Raw genomic sequence first — 22,310 nt, forward strand, 5'->3', positions numbered from 1 at the left:
CAGTCTCGCTCATCACTATGTCGGGGGCCCCGTATAATTGATACGGCTGATACGGCGATAGATACGTCTCTGCCTAAATCACAGGCTAATTAACCCAGTACACGATATTAACAAACAATGTAAATCAAAAATAAGAGTAGGACATTTGACAACAGAAAACATGGTTATAAACACAGGAATCCGTCAAGGTCATATTTAATTTAATAATGGACAAAATAATAGAAAACCTTCCCAGAACAGCTGGATTTAATATGGGTAAGATGGGACAGCAAGTGATCACCATGTGAACAAGTCAAATCCACAGCTCAGATGTTACCTGGGGCATATTAGTAAAATACTTTAAACATCCACGCTTAATGTGGCATTTTAAACCGATGTTTCCTTGACGGACTACTTTTACAGAGCTTTGACCCACATATTTTTGTTAAATAATATCTTGGTGGTTAGCATGTACATTGCACGTAAGCACTGATGATGACTGATAAACCAGTCGAAAACTAGTTATGTGATTGTGATGTAGCCCTTTTTAGGGATTTTAAATATACCTTTTATAAAGGATTTTATTGTTTTTTGTATTACATGGTATACAGCCAACTACAGGAAAACTTTTTCCTTGTGGATTTTTTATATAAGAAAAAGTTTACAATTCTACATCCCCTCCATGTTTACAAAAATTGGGAAATGCCGGTTGAAAAATATTTTCTCGGGGGTGAAAAAATATACGTTCAAAATAAGTCCGAAATTGTATAAAATGACTAATTCTAAGTAACTTTTTTTCTATAGAGTTTTTTCACTAAGTTAATACTTTTCGAGTTATTTGCAAGTGAATATGTTCATTTTTAACAAAAAAAAAGTACTTTGGCGAAAAAAATATTCATAGGAAAAATATAGCTTATAAAAAACTTAAAAAAATGGTATATGCATGAGGTCTGTAGACCCAGTAGAAGCAGAGTTGTAGCTAATGAAAAGTAGGTTCTTCTTCGTCAAATTCCAAATCGAATATTTCAATTTGAAATATCCCAAAAACGGAGCACTTTTCGAGGAAACTTCATTACAACTTTTTTAAAGTTTTTAAAAAAAGGTTTATTTTTGTTTTTTAAAAAAACTTCTAACATTAAAAGTAAGTGAGTTACGCTCAAAATATTACTGGTCCTTTTTATTTTATTGCTAAAAAATCGCGAAAATCACCACCTAATTAGCTTCCCAAATACAGTGGAACCTCGATTATCCGTCAGGGCACCGGACCAAGGGTAGGACGGATAATCGAAAAGACGGTTAACAGAACGTTAAAAAAATTCACAGCAGGTACAACTCTCAAATTTTATTTGTATGTTTTGTTTAATAATATAAGAGGGATTTGTGTTCGTCCAATCCAATTAATTTGGTTTCGAATATTCTGAAATCTTGTTTGTTGTACTGTTAATTCAAATTTTGCAACGAAGAATTTCTTAATCCGCGTAAGATCATGCAATCTACTTTATAGTCTTCTTCTTGTCGAGAATTCCACTCAATGAATTGTTGCATGTGCTATGCACCTTCTCTGGCTTCTTTACACAAATCTTTGTTTGTGCAAATGCAATGGTGGCATCACTGTACATTTCAACGAATTTCGTTTGGCTCATCGCAATGCTCAAAACTCAATGCTAACAAAATGAATAATGGATGATGTACGGACCCTGACGGTTAATAGAGAGACGGATAATCGAGGTTCCACTGTAAAACCAATCGTTACCGCTTCACAAGTTACTTTACTTATGCATTATTTATATTATCTATAAGTCTCATTGGTTCAAAGTGCTCATTTAAAAAAAAAATGGGTTTAAAATAAAACATTTTTTTTTATTTTGAAAAAAATTGAATTTTTTATGGAATTAACTTAAAAATTATTAGTAATACCAAAAATCTCAAAGAGTAATAAAATGTTCGTTTTGCTTTTCTGAATATTTTGTGATTTTTTGTTTTCTTGTTAGACAAAAATTGGTTATGCTGTGGCTGTTCAAAATTTGCCTAAGCTGGTGATTAGTTACTCGTTCAAGCCATTTTAACTACAGCTTTTTCAAAAATAAGCACTTTGAACCGATGAAACTTACAAATCATATAAATAATACATAAGCAAAGTAACTTATCAAGTGGTAATGATAAAATTTATTTGCGATGCTAATTAGGCGGTGATTTTCGCAATTTTTTTTACCAAAAAATAAAAGTGACCAACAACATTTTGAGCGTAACTCACTTACTTTTATTGTTAGAAGTTTTTTTAAAAAACAAAAATAAACTTTTTTTTAAACACTAAAAAAGTTGAAATTAATTTTCCCCGAAAAGTGCTCCGTTTTTAGGTTATTTCACATTGAAATATTCGATTTGGAATTTGACGAAGAAGAACCTACTTTTCATTAGCTACAACTCTGCTTCTACTGGGTCTACTACAGACCTCATGCATACACCATTTTTTTAGTTTTTTATAAGCTATATTTTTGCTAAGAATATTTTTTTCAATAAAATACTTACTTTTTGAGTTATCTCCGAAAAACCGTCCAAAAACATGTTTTTTTTTTGTTAAAAATGAAATTATTCATTCGCAAATAACTCGTAAAGTATTGACTTAGCAAAAAACTCTATAGAACAAAAGTTGTTTAGAATTAAGTAGTCATTTTTTCCAATTCCGGTCTTATTTTGAATGTATATTTTTCACCTTGGAGAGGGGGTAATCTTCTCCATTTTTGTAAAATGGAGGGAATGTAGAATTGTAAACTTTTTCTTATATAATAAATAATAATAGACAATTTCAACTACCTATTCCCAAATTTTCATCCTTCCTATTTTTTTTGGGTCAGATTGTTCTTTGATCGGGCTAAACAGTATAGGAAGACTGAGAATGATTTTGTAACAACGTCAATGTCTTTTTTCTATTATCCTTACTTGTCTATATAGGTAGCACTTTTTAGGATTTCGACTAAGACAGTGTAAAATAAAAATTTTCGTTATTTTCAGAAAACCAGGTCCAGCAATATGGAGAAGTGAACCAACTGGGTGGTGTATTCGTCAACGGTAGACCTCTTCCTAACGCTGTACGATTGCGGATAGTTGAATTATCTCAAGTGGGTATTAGACCTTGTGATATCTCCCGGCAGCTAAGAGTTTCTCATGGTTGTGTTTCCAAAATCTTGGCCAGGTACCACGAGACGGGATCCATCCTACCAGGTGCGATAGGAGGATCGAAACCTCGGGTGACAACACCTAAAGTAAGTACTATATGTATTATTACAATAAGAGAGTCTTCTACAGTTGGTGCCGTTTGTCGCATTCTAATTTGCAGCGTTTTAGGTTTAAGCAATCTTCAGTTTTTAGATCCCTGGTGGTCATTACATCTTCTCTCCAGAACCGTCTTGGTCTATCTCGTTTTCTTCTAGTGGGCGGAATCCATTTTCTATTTTTTCTGCCATCTATTTTCAGGCATTCTCTGAAGGTGTCCATACCAGTTGGAGTCTTTTGGCTTCAATCGTGTCTATTATATCTAGATCAATTTCCATTAATTTCTCTCCTAATATCTTCGTTTCTGACCCTAACAAGTCTAGTGAGCTGGCAACATCATCTCCAATAGTTCATTTCCATGGAATTAATTTTTTATTTGTTTCTTTGATTTATTTCTCAGAGTTCGGCGCCGTACAACCCAATAGGTACTTTCTATTATTGTTTTATAAATTCTTCTTTTATTTTATTATTCCACAATAGTCTCAGGCATGGTTGGTGTCCACCTCTGTAACAATACCAAAAACAATACATGCCAAAGATTGTTCGGACTATAGGACAATATCACTAATAAGCCATACCCTCAAAATATTTCTAAAGGTGATTCATGGAAGATTATACAGAAAGCTAGAAGATGATATGAATGATACCCAATTTTGGTTCCGCAAAGGACTTGGAACAAGAGAGGCATTGTTTGCGTTTAATGTCCTCTCTCAAAGATGCTTAGATATGAACCTGGATATTTATTCCTGTTTCATCGACTTCAAAAAAGCGTTCAACAGGGTCCGACATGAAAAACTAATAGAATTATTGAAAAACAGAGATATAGACAGACGAGATTTCCGAATTATCATCAATCTGTATTGGAATCAAAACGCCAATATAACGATAGAAGAACAAGAATCCGAGAATATTGATATAAAGAGAGGAGTAAGACAGGGTTGTGTTCTGTCGCCGCTACTGTTTAACGTGTACAGTGAAGCCATATTTCAGGAAGCGATAGCGGAGCAAAGTGATGGAATCTCTATAAACGGAAGAATAGTAAATAACATAAGATTCGCTGATGACACCGTTATAATGGCAGACACCCTGGAATCGCTACAAGAATTGCTAAATAGAATTAACGATTATTGCATTCGATACGGACTAAAAATAAACAAGAAAAAAACTAAATTTATGATTGTCTCAAAAACACATGGAAATGAAAGGTTGATGAAAGAGCAAACCCAAATAGAAAAAAGTAAAGACATACAAATATGTGGGAACCTGGGTTGATGACAAAAATGACCAAAGCAAAGAAATTAAAGTCCGAATTGAAACTGCAAGGCAAGCATTTATAAAAATGAAGACACTGCTTACAAACAAAGACCTTCAGTTGCCTCTCAGATTGAGGGCTCTAAGATGCTACATATTTTCTATATTACTATACGGAATAGAAGCTTGGACATTGAAGAGACAACACATAAGAAAAATAGAAGCGTTCCAAATGTAGTGTTACAGAAGAATATTGAAAATTCAGTGGGTTCAAAGGATTACCAATGTTGAAGTGCTACGACGTTTAAATAAGGAGTTAGAAATTATGAACAGTATAAAAACTAGAAAACTGGAATATTTGAGCCACATTACCAGAGGAGAAAAATATGAGTTGCTGAGAATTATTATGCAAGGAAGGATCCAATGAAGAAGAAGCATAGGAAGAAGACGCATCTCCTGGCTAAGGAACCTTAGAGAATGGTTTCACTGTAGTTCATTACAACTGTTCACAGCAGCAGCCAACAAAGTGACCATAGCCATTATGATATCCAACCTTCGATAGGAGAGGGAATTTTAAGAAGAAGAAGACAATAGTCTGTGTAGCTGTCTGGTAGTTGATATTGCTGGCTAATCCTGGAATGTATTTCTTCGTTACTCCCTGCTATTGATGTTATTTGGACTCCCAAGTATTTGAAGGTTTCAGTTGGTTTTATAATTCCCATTTCAATTTGTAATATTTAATCTCTCGTCTTCGATTGGGATAAACATATTGCAGCATTTTATTCTCCATACTGAATCGCCTCCCTCATTTAGGTATAATTTGAAGAGTGTATGTGCTATGTAGCAGTTTTGTTTTAGACCCTTACTAATAGAAATTGTTTCCAGATTTAATGTTTACCGTCAAATTTTTATAAAGCTGTTATACTGCTTTTCTATTTTCTCTTGCTTATTCCTTGTTTTGTCCACTGCTACCCAGATCATTGAAAGTGGTACACTAGGGTATGCCTTTGTCAGATCTATAAAGACACATGAGTTGAAAGGTTGAAAGATCTGCTTAAAGCAAATTTTTTTTTATAAATATTTTATCTGAAAATTCCGCTATACATTTTGGATTTAGTGGATTTTGGTTTTGTTTCGTCTGGGTAACTGGGCACAACTCGTCGTCCAAGTTTTTCGTGTTAATATCTCTGCATTTATCATTTGCATTCTATTCCATCCTATACAGTATTCTTTAAAGGTTTTCTTACACTATCTCATAATTACATTTATACAAACTACAGAAATAAGTATTTATACAGGGTGTAACAAAAATACAGGTCATAAATTAAATCACATATTCTGGGACCAAAAATAATTCGATTGAACCTAACTTACCTTAGTACAAATGTGCACATAAAAAAAGTTAGAGCCCTTTGAAGTTACAAAATGAAAATCGATTTTTTTAAATATATCGAAAAGTATTATTTGAGGTTTCGTATTGAAAATGGACGTGTGGCATTGTTATGACAGGAACATCTTAAAAAAAATTATAGTGAAATTTGTGCACCCAAAACTTTTGTGTACGTTCCAATTAAATTATTGTTGTGGCACCATTAGTTAAACACAATGTTTTTAAAACTTTTTTACCTCTTCTCTTAGTATTTGTTCGATAAGCTAGTTTTTATCGAAATATTATGAATATTTGTCAAATACACCATATGTTTGTATATGGTTAAGTACGATTATGGAGACCTGGTAAGGATATAAAAAATTATTTATAAATCACAGTTTGAGGCATATTTTGAACCAAATTAAAAAAGAAGCCACATCTCGATAAAAGGTGACTTATCGTAAAAATACTAAGAGGCAAAAAAGTTTTAAAAACACTGTGTTTAACTAATGGTACCGCAATAATAGTTTAATTGAAACGTACACAAACATTTGGGGGGTTTAAAGGCACAAAACCCCAACAAAATTTTTATGTAAACATATTAGAATGTGACTTTTCATTATTGCCATGTTTATTATAAGCATGACAATAATGAAAAGTCACATTCTAATGTTTTGACAGTTCTCTTACGTCAAAAATTTTGACCTACGTAATATCACTTTTGTAGTAAAAATACTATAACTAATAATACTACAATAATAATTTAATTGGAACATACATAAAAGTTTGGGGGGGGGGGTTAAGGGAAGAAAACCCCCATAAAATTTTTATGGGGTGCACAAATTTCACTATATGTAATTTATTTTTTAAGATGTTTCTGCCGTAAGAATGCCACATGTCCATTTTTATTAAAAAATATCTAATAGTTTTCAATATATCGGAAAAAAATCGATTTTCATTTTATAACTTCAAAGGGCTGTAACTTTTTTTGTGTGCATATTTGTACTAAGGTAAATTAGGTTCAATCGAACTATTTTTGGTCCCAGAATATGTGATTTAATTTATTACCTGTATTTTTGTTACACCCTGTATACTATTGTTGCCTTCCATCTTAAGTATATAGGTACTTACTATTGTTTTTTCCTTTTTGCGACGTATGCTAATATCTTTTACCTTTTTTACTATTCGCACAACCTTCACTATACACTGTGTCCGTAAAGTGTGGAACAAATTCTTTTTTAGCTAAACAGAGCATTTTAAGAAATAATCCTGAAACACGTCGATTTTTGATTTTAATTTACCGTATTTTAAAATAATATTCTAATATACAGGGTGAATTACTTTCGAGTAATGACGTCAGCGTCATTTTTTTTAAATGGAACACCCCCATTTTGTCTCAATTTTCGGATTACTCTAGCTGAGCTGATTCCAAAAATGTATCACATGTTGATTCAAATTGGTACAGGGTGGACAAAAATACAATAGTTTTGTGTGTGCTCATAATATTAAATTTTAATTAATTTTTGATATTAAATTAAAATATTAAATTAAACAATATCAAAAATTAATTAAAATTAAAAATTAATGAAAATATCAAAAATACAATAAGTATTTTTGATAATATTGTTAATTTAACTAACGCGTTACTTTATGAACACACACAAAGCTATTGTATTTTTGCCCACCCTGTACCAATTTGAATCAACATGTGATACATTTTTGGAATCAGCTCAGCTAGAGTAATCCGAAAATTGAGACAAAATGGGGGTGTTCCATTTAAAAAAAATGACGCTGACGTCATTACTCGAAAGTAATTCACCCTGTATATTAGAATATTATTTTAAAATACGGTAAATTAAAATAAAAAATCGACGTGTTTCAGGATTATTTCTTAAAATGCTCTGTTTAGTTAAAAAGGAATTTGTTCCATACTTTACGGACACAGTGTAGGTATATAATTTATTTCCGAATAAGAAAAACTATGTTAGGCGCTTTCTACCAAAAAAAGAAAACTAACAATAAAATGAGAAACGACAAAAAAGTACATTTTGCGACTTCTACAAAGACTTCCGTGATGTTATTCTCAATAACATAAATTACATCGCGCTCTTCTAAACTTCTGATGAAGTATCCAATGACGTTTTCTTCGTTATTTTGTATTTGTGCACATATGGACTCATATCAATTTCAGATACAGCCGCCCCCTTCTTGGCCATGCTAAAATTGGCGCTGTAATTAGTTGGATTTTCAGTTCGGCGAAGACGGTTTGACAATCTGGTGTCCAGACAAAAATGAAGAAGGGTTCAAAAGGTGAATAGTTCGTGCGACGTTGCCAAAATTCTCAACATATTCGGTTATATGAAATTTAAACCCATTTCAAATTTGTCTTTGTCTGGATTATTAGTTCAATAAGTATAAAATAGGTATAGTCAACCTTGTTCAAGATTTACTCGGACCAGTTATTTAAAAAGGAACACAACTCAAACAAAACCAAATTTCTTAAATGGAGTCCCAGTTGGAAAAATTCACAAAATGACATATTTGGGAATTTTCATAATGAAGTGATTTCTTTGCAATAATCATCTCAGTTTATAGTAGGGGAGGAAAGTGTGCTTTTGCAGTTACTCGAGCGTTAAGGGGACCTATTGGGTTGTGAAGATTAGGTCCAAAACCAAAAAAGTTAAGTTAAATTTTCTATAAAGTGGGGGACTTTCCATTTTTAATTTAATTTTCCATTTCCAACAATCGTTTTTTCCGATTATAGCGCCATCTATACATAGTTTGAAAAAATGTCTCCATTAAAAGTTACTTATTTTTACGTAAGGAATCCAAATCTGTAATAAAAAATGGGGGCTCCTATTTAAGATTTTAAAGTAACCCCCACTCCACATTCTTGGGTGGTCGTGTTTTGTACCATTCGATAGATTTTTCAAAAATGTTGAATACGTGTATTTTGCAGTTTTTCGATCTGATGTTCATTTCGCGAAATATCGCGGGGTTCGTATTTAAAATTTTAAATTTACCCCCACCCCTCTCTGTGGGGGTCGTATTTGGTATAATTCGATAGATTTTTGAAAAATATTGAGCACGTATGTTTTAGTTTTTTGATCTGAGTTTATTTCGCGAAATATTCGCTTTTTTGTGAAACTTTGTGACTCACCCATTTCCTTACGTCCCTCTCAAACCGTCAGGTTTTTGAAATATACACTGTCTTGCATGTACTTAACTCACCTTATTTTAATCTGACGATTTTGCGCTTTTCTAAGGATAGATTTTTTTCGGACCCCCCTTATAACGATCTCCCCTGTATTAAGAGCCAATATATGGTAGAGGTACATTTACAAGGTACAAGCAGGTTTCTCCCCATGTGATAATCTGACGCGCTCGAGTAACTGCAAAAATCCCCGCTTGGGCTCCCCTACCATTAAAGAACTAAGACAAAGAATGATTAAGTGCTATGCTTGAGCTTGGTCCGTACTTTTGTATGGTGCAGAAGTGTGAACATTAGTATCGACCATGAACAGAATTGAAGAATTGAAATATTGGAAATATACTGGAAATATGGCTTCATAGACGGATGCTGAAGATATCTTGGACAGCACGAAAAACTAATGATGAAGTACTAAGGAGGAGGGTCAACAAAAATAGAGAACAGCTAAAGACTGTTAAACACCGGAAAATGTCTTATCTTGGACATATAGTGAGGGTAAATCGATATAGAATGCTATAAGGCTATTGATTATGTATTATAGAAAGGAACTACAACGTTAACGGGGTTTTATTATTTCATATGGTCAATGAATCTTTATATATGAAAAAACCGCGGAGTGCTACCATTTAAAGGGGTGCGTTTTTGAGAAATGGGTGAATTAGTCTCTGAGCACAGGTTACATTAGGGTGAGTTATATGCACTTTTGGTACAAACACGTCTACATAAAAATAGTTGCTGGTTAAATTTCCTACCTAAATATATCTTTTTAAAGTCAAAGATACTTTTTTTTACAAAAATATATTCAAAAGAAAAAGCACAAAGAAACCCAAAAGAAAGAAATTTTGTTTTTTGTCCCATAACTTTTGTCCACGGGGATATAGGTGTAGACTGTAGACATTGCTTCACAGAAAAAAAACTTACATATTTTGTCTTTAAAATGGTGTTTAGTAGAGGTCATTAGGATTTACAGTTTTCAAAATATGATTTTTCAAATTTCGCCACTCACAGCAATTTTGGGCAATTTTCCTTGTTATTTCGCAAATATTGTTCTATAACTTTTTTCTACGTAACTTTAGGCATATGCAATGGCACATGTAAGAGGAATAGAAATCAATTACCTTTAAAATGTTCTACTGTATAATGTTGTAAATACGACTTCTTTTAAAGAGGTTATCTTTTTCAAGACTTTATACTTTTAACGAGTTTTTATATTTTTACGTATATTTTTTAAATTTCCCATTCTTTTTTTCTACATTTAGGTATATATTATATAATAAAAAAGAAAGCTTATTCTGTTTACTTTAAAATGGTGTATTATAAAAAATTCTGGGATTATTTTTGAATAAGATATTCTTTTTCAAAATGTAATAAGTACTTGCAACGATTTTTGATTTTAGGATTATTTTTTAAATTCCTCATTATAACTTTTTTATGTGACTGTGTGTTATGATTGAATCTTATTTTTTATAGGTAATACTTTGGATCCACTTGACTCGGCCGGGCAAACTTCAAAATATGGATTAATTCCAATATTTACTGTCAAAGCTCCTGCACCACAAGCTTTGCTTGAAAAAATAGCATGTAAATGTACCAAAGGATGTACCTACAAAAAACTGCGGTTGTAGGAAGATAGGAATTAGTTGTTCAATATTCTGCAAAGAGTGCATGTGCATGGGTACTAATTGTGGGAACTCTAAGATAACTGAGGTGTCAGAGGAAGATATTGAAGCTAATGCTAACAAAGAGATGAACTTTGATTTTGAAAATTTTTTAAATGTCAACGTTTAAATAATTTTAACTAAAGCGATGTTTTCTAAGACTAATGTTTACGTAACTTTTGTAAAAGAAATAATTTTAGATAATACAGGTAAAAAAATATCAAAGAATCACTCGGTTTCCATTACATATTTAAATATAGATGATACACCATTTTAAAGAACAGAAAGTAAGTCCCCTTTGTTGAGCAATATATAGTATATTCATGTACAAGAAAAAAAAAGTTATAATGAGAATTTTCAAAAATAATCGTAAAAAATGTAAAAAATAATATTTTTTTATATTAGGTAGATATTACATAATATATAATATAATATTATATTATATATACGGTATATAATATAATATTATATAATATATAATATTGTTCTGAAGCTATTTCCTTGTGGCATTTTTATAATTACGTATTTTTTATGGGAAATAAGCCACAATTTTACTAAAAAATGAATTTATTAACGTTTCGAAGCCCAAATCGGGTTTCGTTGTCAAAATACAAAATACTATTAAAATAAAACAAACATGTTGTTGCTAAGTAAAAAAATTCTTCTAATAATTTATTTAATCTGACTCATTTATATTGGCAATTCAGACGTATATTATACATTTTAAAGTAGAAGACTTTAAAATGATATCGCCAATATTTATGAGTTGCGTTCCTGGGACGACTTTACTAAAAGATAGTTCATTCGATTACATGAAATCAATCCCAACTCAAGAATATCCGTCGCAAAAAAAATCATAGCATGTGATCTGTCTTTAAAAAGACAACCAAATGCAACGATGACAGTAAAATTCTCGCGTTAGAGATTCCATAGTAAATCACGAGGGAAAATGAACATGTTTGTAAAAAAAAAAAATAAAATCAACAACATGTTTGTTTTATTTTAATAGTATTTTGTATTTTGACAACGAAACCCGATTTGGGCTTCGAAACGTTAATAAATTCATTTTTTAGTAAAATTGTGGCTTATTTCCCATAAAAAATACGTAATATATAATATATTATATAATATTATTTTATTTTTAAATTATATTATAAAAAATCGTTTAAAGTATAAAATCTTGAAAAACCATAATCTCTTTAAAAAAAAGTCGTACAACGTTATACAGTAGACCATTTTAAAGGTAATTGATTTCTATTCCTATTACGTGTACCATTGCATATACCTAAAGTTACGTAGAAAAAAGTTACAGAACAATATTTGCGAAATAACAAGGAAAATTGCCCAAAATTGCTGTGAGTGGCGAACTTTGAAAAATCATATTTCGAAAACTATAAATCCTAATTACCTCTACTAAACAACATTTTAAAGAAGAAATATGTAGATTTTTTTTCTGTAAAGCAATGTCCATACCTATATCCTCGTGGACAAAAGTTATGGGACAAAAAACAAAATTTATTTCTTATGGGTTCCTTTGTGCTTTTTCTTTTGAATATATTTTTGTAAAAAAAAGTATCATTGACAAGTGATATTTAGATATGAAATTTAACCAGGAACAATTTTTATGTCGATATGTTTGTACCAAAAGTGCATAGAACTCACACTAATGTAACCTGTGCCCAGGGACTAATTCACCCATTTCTCAAAATCGCACCCCTTTAAATGGTAGCACTCCACGGTTTTTTCATATATAGATGTCCACTGACCGTATGAAATAATAAAACCCCGTTAACGTTGTAGTTCCTTTTAGCTATCTTATTTTGAATATAATCAATAGCCAAATTTACAACTGATCCTTAAAGGCAAAATAGAGGACCGTAGAAGTGTAGAAATAAAACACGTTTCTTGGTTAAAAAACATTCGTGAATGGACTCAGATATCAAATGCAGGATACCTAATTATTATTCCATATTGTAGAAGATCGAAAAACCTTCGCAATGGTGATCGCCAGCTTCGGATAATTATTCTGATATGTCACGTGAAGAAGAAGTATAAAAACATCATCAATAAAGTAAGAAATTGTATATATTTCAATGATAGAATACTTAGAGAGTAGATATAGAGACGGTCACAAATGAAACCTAAATTTCTCATACTTCTGTTGTGTTATTTATTGTCACGGAGATAATAAAACATACCTAATGAAGACACATAAAGACCATTTTACCGTACGCAAATTTTTCAATTCCCTTATTTCTCTGTGGAAGTTCATTCAAACTACGAAACTACTCGGTTTATGCTGTCACTTACTAAAAATTTATTGTTTGTTAATATCTTTAGGGCATTCTCCACCTCATCTATTGTGGGCGTTTCCACATGTTCCTCATTTATAAAGCTACTGTCGGTAGGTCGGCTTTCTAGTGTTTCACAAACATATTCCGAGAAAATCTTTCTTTTAGGCGCTTCCTTCATTTAGAAGTAACAATAAGGGACCGAAAAAAATAATATTCGGGACAAAATTCATGTTTCCGCACAATTTTTATCATTGTCTTCTGCTAAAAATAACATTGCAAATGTTTTGTACCTATAGTTCTTCCACTCTATCTTTGCCCATGCATGAAATTATTCACGAATTACTTTTTATACTGGGTCTCTTTTTTACTCACAGAAACTAGTATCGCAAAATTAGGCCTCTTGTCTATAGGGCTTTTCATCGATTGTCGTTTGTTTCGAGCTTCTGTCATATGTTGTATAATCTGTGTATAATATTAATATACACGGATTATACGACATATGACAGAAGCTCGAAATATATGACTGGGAATGAAAAGCCCTATATAGAAACAACAATAAGTTAAACAAGAATAATCAATACGGCATGCCTGTGATGCTTTGTTTACTATGAATTTTGACGTTTATAATTTTCAGTTTATTGTACGCAAGAGAGGTAATGTCGAAGCGAAGATCGGTGGGATATGCGCATTTTATCAATGAAATTCGATATTTTTAAGACATTCCAGAAGCCGCTACAAATAAAATGTTTTAACAACCCATTAATCATTCAGAATTAGTCGACGGATATTAGTACAGTTAAAATAATTAAGACGATAACTGGACGATAATGATTTAATGAGTGAAATTTAAAGTTTTTTCTACTTTAATGACAAAAAAAGCAAGCTCATTAACAGAACCCAATTAAAAATTATTTTGCACATCATATTTGAAACATTATTTGGTTGAAAAATCTCATTTTTGTTGGCAAAAATTATTTCGTCTGGACTAAATTACAGTTCTGTTTATCCTAAAAGGGATATGTTACTATCAACATTCACACAGTGTTGCCAAACTGAATTTTGTTATTTTGAGTGTAAATTTTCCCAGCGATCTCCGAGGATACAATACGTACCTACCTCTACATAGGAATAATTAAAACGATCGAAAATATCTACCAGAACAATACAATAAAAGTAAAAATAGATGAAGAACTTACTGACCTAATTGAAGCTGGCAATGGAATAAGACAGGGTGACAGGGAGACTCCCTTACTTCTGTTATTCAACCTGATCATGGATGAAATAATAAAAAAAGTAAGAACAAAAAAAGGATACCAAAGGTAGAAAAACAACTTAAAATAATCTGCTATGCAGACGATGGAATACTAATCTCTCAAAGTGAAGATGATTTACAACGTATGCTGCACCAATTTAATATAACCGCTAGAAAATTTAACAGGTTAATTTCCCCAAAAAAGACTAAATGCTAAATGCATGGTTATACGAGCAAATCTAATAAGGTGTAAATTAGAACTGGAGGGTGAGATAATATGACAAGTCAAGGAGTTTAAATATCTAGGCATCACACTATCTAGCTAAGGAAAGCTCGAAACAGAAGTGGAAAATCAAGTGAATAGAGCAAACAGAGCCGCAGGTTGCCTGAATGACACAATATGGAGAAATAAAAATATCGGAAAAGAAATGAAAGGCAGAATTTACAAAACAGTCATCAGACCAATAATGAAATAAATTCGCGGCAGGAACACGATCTGATACAGAAAGGACAAAAAGAATACTAGAAACAGCGGAAATGAAAACACTTCGAAAAATCGATGCTAAGACACTATAGGATAGAGCTAGAACTGCAGATATACGACGGAGATGCTAGGTGGACAACATTAATCTATTAGCCTTGCGACATCCAATATTGGGCATAGGCCTCCCCTTCGCTCCTCCATCTTTCTCTATCCTGAGCCATGTGCATCCATTTTGAGCCTGCTTGGTGTTTTATGTCATCTACCCATCTCATCTGTGGTCTTCCTCTCTTTCGTTTATATGTCCATGGTCTCCACTCTGTAATAATTTTATTCCATCTTTTTGTCTAATCGTATGACCGGCGAATTTCCATTTTAGTTTAGCTGTTTGACGAGTAGCATCTTTAACTTTTGTGATATTTCTTACCCAGGGATTCCTTTTTCTATCTGACAGTCTTACGTTGATCATTTGTCTTTCCATTGCTCTTTGTGTTTTCGCAATTCTGTCCATATTCGCTTTTGTGAACGTCCATGTTTGACATCCATATGTAAGGACCGGAAGAATACATTGGTCGTAGATTTTCGTTTTTAGATATTGAGGGTATTTTTTATTCTTCATTACGAAGCTGAGCTTACCAAACGAGGCCCACGCTAACTTCGTTCGTCTCTTTATTTCTGCTGTTTGGTTGCCTCTATTCAATTTTATTATTTGTCCCAAGTATATGTATTCATGCACTTCCTCTATTTGGTTTTGTTTAACTACGATTTTTAACTCATCCTCTTGATTTGTTATCACTTTTGTTTTGCTGTAGTTCATATTTAATCCAACTTGACTGGCTTCGTGGTCTAGTTGTTGTATCATTATTTGTAGTCGTTGTTCATCGTTGTTCACGACAACAGTAATAACTAGGTGAAAAACAGAAGAGTAGAAAGGAACGACCACATCACATAAGACGAATGACAACAAATAGAGTAGTAAGGATGGCGAGAGACGGTTCCCCAATAGGAAGACGATCAGTGGGAAGACCACGAAAATGATGGAATGCCAACTTACTGGAGGCATATTGAAAAACAGACAGAGCCATGTCTACACAAGCAGAAGAAGAAGATCTATATAGTCCAGGGCGGATCTGTTTTGAGATGGACGTTGAGAGGTGACTCAAATTTTTTTGCAGAAATTGCTTGAAAATAAATCAAATTTGAGTTATCCTCCCTCTCAAAAAGGTCCGGAACATTGTTTAAATAATCAAAATGTCAAGAATTGAAGGAAAAATTCGATTTTTTTCTTCGTTTTTTGATTATAACTTTAAAAGTATTCATTTCCGAGAAAAGTTGTACTGACATAAAAGTTGCGTAATTCAATTTACTACAATATAGAATTGGTTAAACATTTAAAAAATAGTCACCCTAGTTGCAAAATAGCAATAATTGCGAAAAAACCATACAAAAACAAGTATTCGCATTTTACGTTTTTCAACCATTTATGCTACACTTAGGACCTTCATATTTCACCCAGAAAAACTTTATGATACAGTAAAACAATACTGTAAATTTCATTAAGATCGGTTCAATAGATTTTGCAAAATAAATTTTGCAATACAGCTTTCGCAAAAAAAATTCATTTTTTCAAAATGTTACAGGACTGAAAATAAAGCAGATAGCAAGTTGAATTTTTTTTTGCTTATAGAAGTGTACTGTACCTTTCATTTGCAATTTTCAAAATTAAAATCGATTAATTACCACGGCGTCAGAAAGTTTTTGAAATAAACAATAATTTTTGGTGCTACGCGCAGGACAGCGGTGTTCGATTCACACAGGTTGATTTCCACCAAAATTTCTTCCAATCTTTATCTAATATATTATTTTCTTACTCTATATTTTGTTGTATTTTAATTTTTTAATTCCACAAAAATCAAACTAATTTTATTATTGTTTGTGAAATATTGTTTAAACAATTGCATATGTTTAAAAATAATAAACTTTTATTATTTAAGTTAAAATATATGAACAAAGAAAGTTTTTGCTAATAAAAGTGTTATTTCAAAGGATAGAGTATGTGTTTTTATTTTGCAATAAACAAATTTATTTATTTATATCGAAATGTCATAAAAATTAAAATGTATCAATCATTATCAAAGGTCATTGGAATGCCCAATCAGAGCAACCTATCCGCTGTCCTGCGCGTAGCACCAATAATTAATGTTTATTTAAAAAAATTCCTGACGCCGTGGTGTTAAGCGATTTTAATTTTGCAAAATTGCAAATGAAAGGTACAGTACACTTCTATATGCAAAAAAATTTTCAACTTGCTATCTGCTTTATTTTCAGTCCTGTAACATTTTGAAAAAATGAATTTTTTTTACGAAAGCTGGATTGCAAAATTTATTTTGCAAAATCTATTAAACCGATCTTAATGAAATTTACAGTATTGTTTTACTTTATCATAAAATTTTTCAGGGTGAAATATGGAGGTCCTAAGTGTAGCATAAATGGTTGAAAAACGTAAAAGGCGAATACTTGTTTTTGTATGTTTTTTTCACAATTATTGCTATTTTGCAACAAGGGTGACTATTTCTTAAATTTTAAACCAATTCTATATTGTAGGAAATTTAATTACGCAACTTTTATATCAGTACAACTTTTCTCGGAAATGAATACTTTTAAAGTTATAATCAAAAAACCAAGAAAAAAATCGAATTTTTCCTTAATTTTTTGACATTTTTATTATTTAAACAATGTTCCGGACCTTTTTGAGAGGGAGGATAACTCAAATATTATTATTTGATTTATTTTCAAGCAATTTCTGCAAAAAAATTTGAGTCACCTCTCAAAGTCCAAATGTACTAATATTTTTACAGATGCGCCCTGGTCTAATAATAGTCCTGGCGATATCTGTTTTGAATTGGACAATTTCCATAGGAGTAAATTTTTTTGATAGAATCAATTTAGGGCTTCAGTTTCAGGGTGTACGTTCAACGTTCACGTTCTATCAATAGTCACGATATGCGCCAGTCACAAAGTTTGTGCTTACTTACCAAAATCTGAACTTACAAAATCTTACTTACCAAAATCTGAAAAAATAATCGAAAATTTTTGTGTTTTGGGCCTATAACTCAGATATTGCTCCAACAAAAAAATGATAGAAGTTTCGTTTTTCAATTCTACACTCACCGGCACAAAATTCCGCCACCCAAAATTTTTGAGTAAGTTTGACAATCTATATCTTTATTATTTGTACTTCGATTTTAAAGATTCTTGCACGAGTTTGTAGGTACATGTATTGATGTCAATTGCTATTATTCCGGTAACAAAAATTTTTTGCTTAGATGGGGGTGAATGTAAGCGTTGTATTTTCTCCTAACTTTAAAAAATTCTGTGAAAAAATTGGGGGACTGATTTTGTTTCATACTCCTTTTGTATTATCCTGGAGGTATCACTAACATTTTGTTTTTTGAATTATCCGAATATCTCTTTTCTTGTAAGAGCTGCAAATAAAATCACTGCTTTGAAGGTTTTTTTAATTAAAAATATCAAACGCACTAAAATAAGCAAAACAAAACAAAATTAACAACAAAACAAAACAATTTAATAGCGGGTATGTCTACCTCTTGCAGCAACGACTGCTCGCAATCTGTTAGGCATCGCATAAAGATGTGTTATCCTTGCCTGGGGAATAGCCCGATATTCCTTTACCAGGGCAATAACTGTACCAAATTTTCTGGAGGCCTAGGATGACGGCGAATAGCTTTTTTTATTCATCCCATAAATGCTCAATAGGATTGAGATCTGGGCTGCATGCGGGCCATTCTAATCTTATCAACCAAACCTCTATTTTATGAGTCAATCAGTGTTTTTATTTACAAAAAATGGTACAGCTCTTACAAGAAAAGAGATATTCGGATAATTCAAAAAACAAAATTTTAGTGATATTGTCCTTTTCATGAGCATTTTTTAGTGCGTAACAAATGATAGGAAAAAGGGTAAGTCCGTGATAATATACATTTATGACATTTATTCCAACATGACATTTTAGTTAAATCTGACAGTTGTCACATTTTATTTTCAATTTGGAATAAAAATAAATCAAATGTGTTTCTTGCATTTATAAAATGGTATTTTCTTTGATTTGTATAGTCTTATAAATTATACAGATTATATTTGTAATATTATATAATCTAATTTAAAAAAAATATTTTTTTTATTATGGCGCCATCTATCGACAATTAGAATAATTACCGAACTAGAATATTTACCAAAGTAATCACCGACGTGCCTTTTTTTCTGTCACATACAATTTAATGCGTTAGAAAGAAATCGAAAAACTGTGACGCACTGAAAGATGATCATGAGAAAAAGAATACCCCCGGGATAATATGACAGGAGTATGAAACACATTCAGCTCTTCCATTTTTCCACACAATGTTTTAAAGTTAGGGGAAAATACAATGCTTTCATTCACCCCCGTATAATGCCATGCAAGCAAAATTTTTGTGTTACCGTAAAAATACCAAACGATATCAATACATGCAGTTACAAACTGGTGCAAGAATATTGAAAATCGGAGTATAGATAATAAAGTTATACATTGTCAAACTTTATCAAAAATTTTGGGTGACGGAATTTTTTGCCGGTGAGTGTATATAATATTTGACTAGATAGAAATTGAACATTTAATGTTTATTGCTTAAATAATAGCAAAAAATTTGGAAAAAAGAGTGAAAAACATGGAGTTTTTTCTTTAAATTTTTTCTTCAGCCCTAAGAAAAGAGTTTTTATTATTTTAACAATATTTTCTATTTTCTCTCCTCATTTGTGAAAACAATAAACGAAAATCTATAAAAACTATAAAAAAATTATTTGGCAGACATAATATGACAGGTCCAGCATAATGGACATCAGGACTTAGCTTTCATATAATTTAAGTATGAAACTGAAAAAACATTCTCGTTCAGGAGAAATAGGTACAGATATACATTTTGCATTTTGTACAAAAGAATCTCGTCTTCTTAATGCATCCAAGAGGTTTAGGCAACGCGGTCAGAATTTCTATTGCTGACAGAGCATATTGGCAAATGATCATTACTGGTTTTTTTTACATCTATAGGTGGTAACTGGACAACTGTAGATCTTTTTACAGGAATTATGGGCATTTCATCTTCAGATGTCTCCGGTTCTCTTGAAATAGACGCACTAGCTTGTCTCCCACTTGCAGGCTTACCATCTAGAGCTAGTGACCTTCCAACATACAGCTTAAATTCCTGTAAATCCATTTCCTTTGATGATTATCGCTATCTTCACTGACGAAAAAATCGTTATCTGTCAAAATAGCCTCCAATGCACGTTCTATCAATATCCTTTTACTATCTGTAACTAAACTTAAAAACGTGAGTATGGTAACATATTTTGCTAAGTCCCAATGTTCAAAATGCTGAACAAAAAGTTTAGAGGACCGCTAACGTGTCCAGCTGTAATTATTTTCAAATATATATTTACCACAAATACGTCCAATCATCAAGTAACATACATTAAAAACAATCAATACTTTAAAGTACAGAAAAACATTACAACTTACTGTATTTTTGTGGAGCCATCATCATAACTTAAAAAGTTTCACCACATGTAACAACAAACTACCGAAGTAGGCTCTGTTGTCAAATTTTTCAACCGAGTAAATTTTACTGATAAATAGGAAGTCCAATATGCTGAAATATAGGACGCAGCGATGCCCAACCCGAATAGTCACCGTGTAATAAATTGGTAAACATTGTCCAGCTGGCTGGACCTATGAACTTAGGAGGTTAAACATAACGTACAGCCTTCATATTCCGCATAGGAAAACTTTATAATACGACTGAAAAATTATCAACATACAAGGTACATCCATTGTGTAACTTATCTACTATAACTACTGTATCAATGAAAATGTCCATTATGGTCTACTTTTCAAAAGATTTCTTTTGGACTATAAACTATTATCTATATTTATGTTACCTACTCTCCAATAAAATTAATAAATCATCTACATACATAGTTCTTGCATTGGTTGCTTCTTGTTAAAAATATTGTAACCAATGTTTTGAAAACGTGGTAATAACATTTGCCATCATTCAATAATTCTCTTTTTGTTGCAGGTAGTGGCCTACATAAAGAAACTAAAACAAAAAGATCCTGGCATCTTCGCTTGGGAAATCCGAGACCGCCTGCTCTCCGACGGAGTCTGCGACAAATACAACGTGCCTTCAGTCAGTTCAATAAGTAGGATACTAAGAAATAAAATAGGTTCTCTAGTTCATACCCAGCCTTACAATCACCCGTCCTACACCTCAATGTATCCCACATATCCATACCCCCAGCAAAAACTCTCCCCTCCCCCCACGCAAAGGCACAACACCCTCCATTGCTGGCCCAGTTCTCACTCCGTCACAGATATCCTCGCGGGTGTACAAGCAGCTAGTTGTTATAGACGATCTCACAATAATTCATCTCCCACTCCTTTACCGAACTTACTGACGGGAGTACAACCTGGTTATAGAGGCTCCCATGGGAATCCCCCAGCTTCTTCCTTGTCTGACGTACTAACGTCGGGGACGCCGCCGAGAGGTGTGGATCATTTCTCGCAGAACTACAATTATTATATGTACTTTCAGTCAGGCAATACCTCGACAGCGATGCACATGGTGAATGGTGGTATGGGAACAATGCCTCTAGCTGGGTCTCAAATCTAGTATGAAATGCAATATATACGCCACATTAGAGCGACGTTGAGCAAGTTTTGATTCAAACAAACTTAATACATGCGTGTTTCCACAAAAGTTAATTTTAACCGATTTAGCATCATTTTATACCAGTTAGATATAGCTCACTTTTATTGGTTTTCTACCGAATATGATCTCCTGAAAACTTATACATAAAATGCTACAAAGAAGACTTTAAAATAAACTACCTTAGATGTCAATTTGGTTTGTTTCGTATGTATCGCTGCCTCAAAAAATGCCTTCGTGACGTCATCAAAATGTGGCGCACCAGTAGGATTATCCGAGAATAATTACACGTTCTGAATGTATATAATGTATAGAAGTTTCGTGATAGTATTGAGTACATCGAGAATATAGCAAAATTGTTTTGTTATAAGGCACGTTCAAAAAGGAAGAATTGAATATATTTTAGTGAAATTTACATTTTTATGCAGACCCAAGTCTGCGCACCAGATTTTGAGTACTCTAGTTGTATACCTTCCATTCCAATTATTGGAACCTGTTTTTCGCAGTCTGCCGTAAAAAGTGCTCTTTAGAAAACTATCTGCCTTACAAACAACTATATTCGGTATCTACTATTTTTGTGGTTTTTTTATCAACGTTACATTAATTTATACAATGTGCTTTTGGGGCGTTCCTACCCTGTACATTTCGTCCCAAAAAAAAACTAAAAAATTGTTGTAATTTAAGAAGTGCCTTATTTTGATATTCCACATACTGTTTTGTAAAATAAATCCACTCATTGTTTTCTAATTTTAAGAAAGTGACTTGTCGTTTTACTATTTAT

At 32.3% G+C, this 22,310-nt stretch overlaps 1 protein-coding gene across 1 annotated transcript; it reads left to right on the top strand.

The window, feature by feature from the left end:
- Positions 1-251: 251 nt before the first annotated feature.
- Positions 252-21,493, top strand: LOC114325404 (paired box protein Pax-1). Its single transcript, XM_050655160.1, has 3 exons — positions 252-255; positions 2,992-3,242; positions 20,900-21,493. Exons 1-3 carry the CDS (start codon positions 252-254, stop codon positions 21,491-21,493), a joined length of 849 nt encoding a protein of 282 aa, XP_050511117.1.
- Positions 21,494-22,310: the final 817 nt, after the last annotated feature.

Source organism: Diabrotica virgifera, chromosome 6, assembly GCF_917563875.1.
Source record: "Diabrotica virgifera virgifera chromosome 6, PGI_DIABVI_V3a".
NCBI classification, from domain to species: Eukaryota; Metazoa; Arthropoda; class Insecta; order Coleoptera; family Chrysomelidae; genus Diabrotica; species Diabrotica virgifera.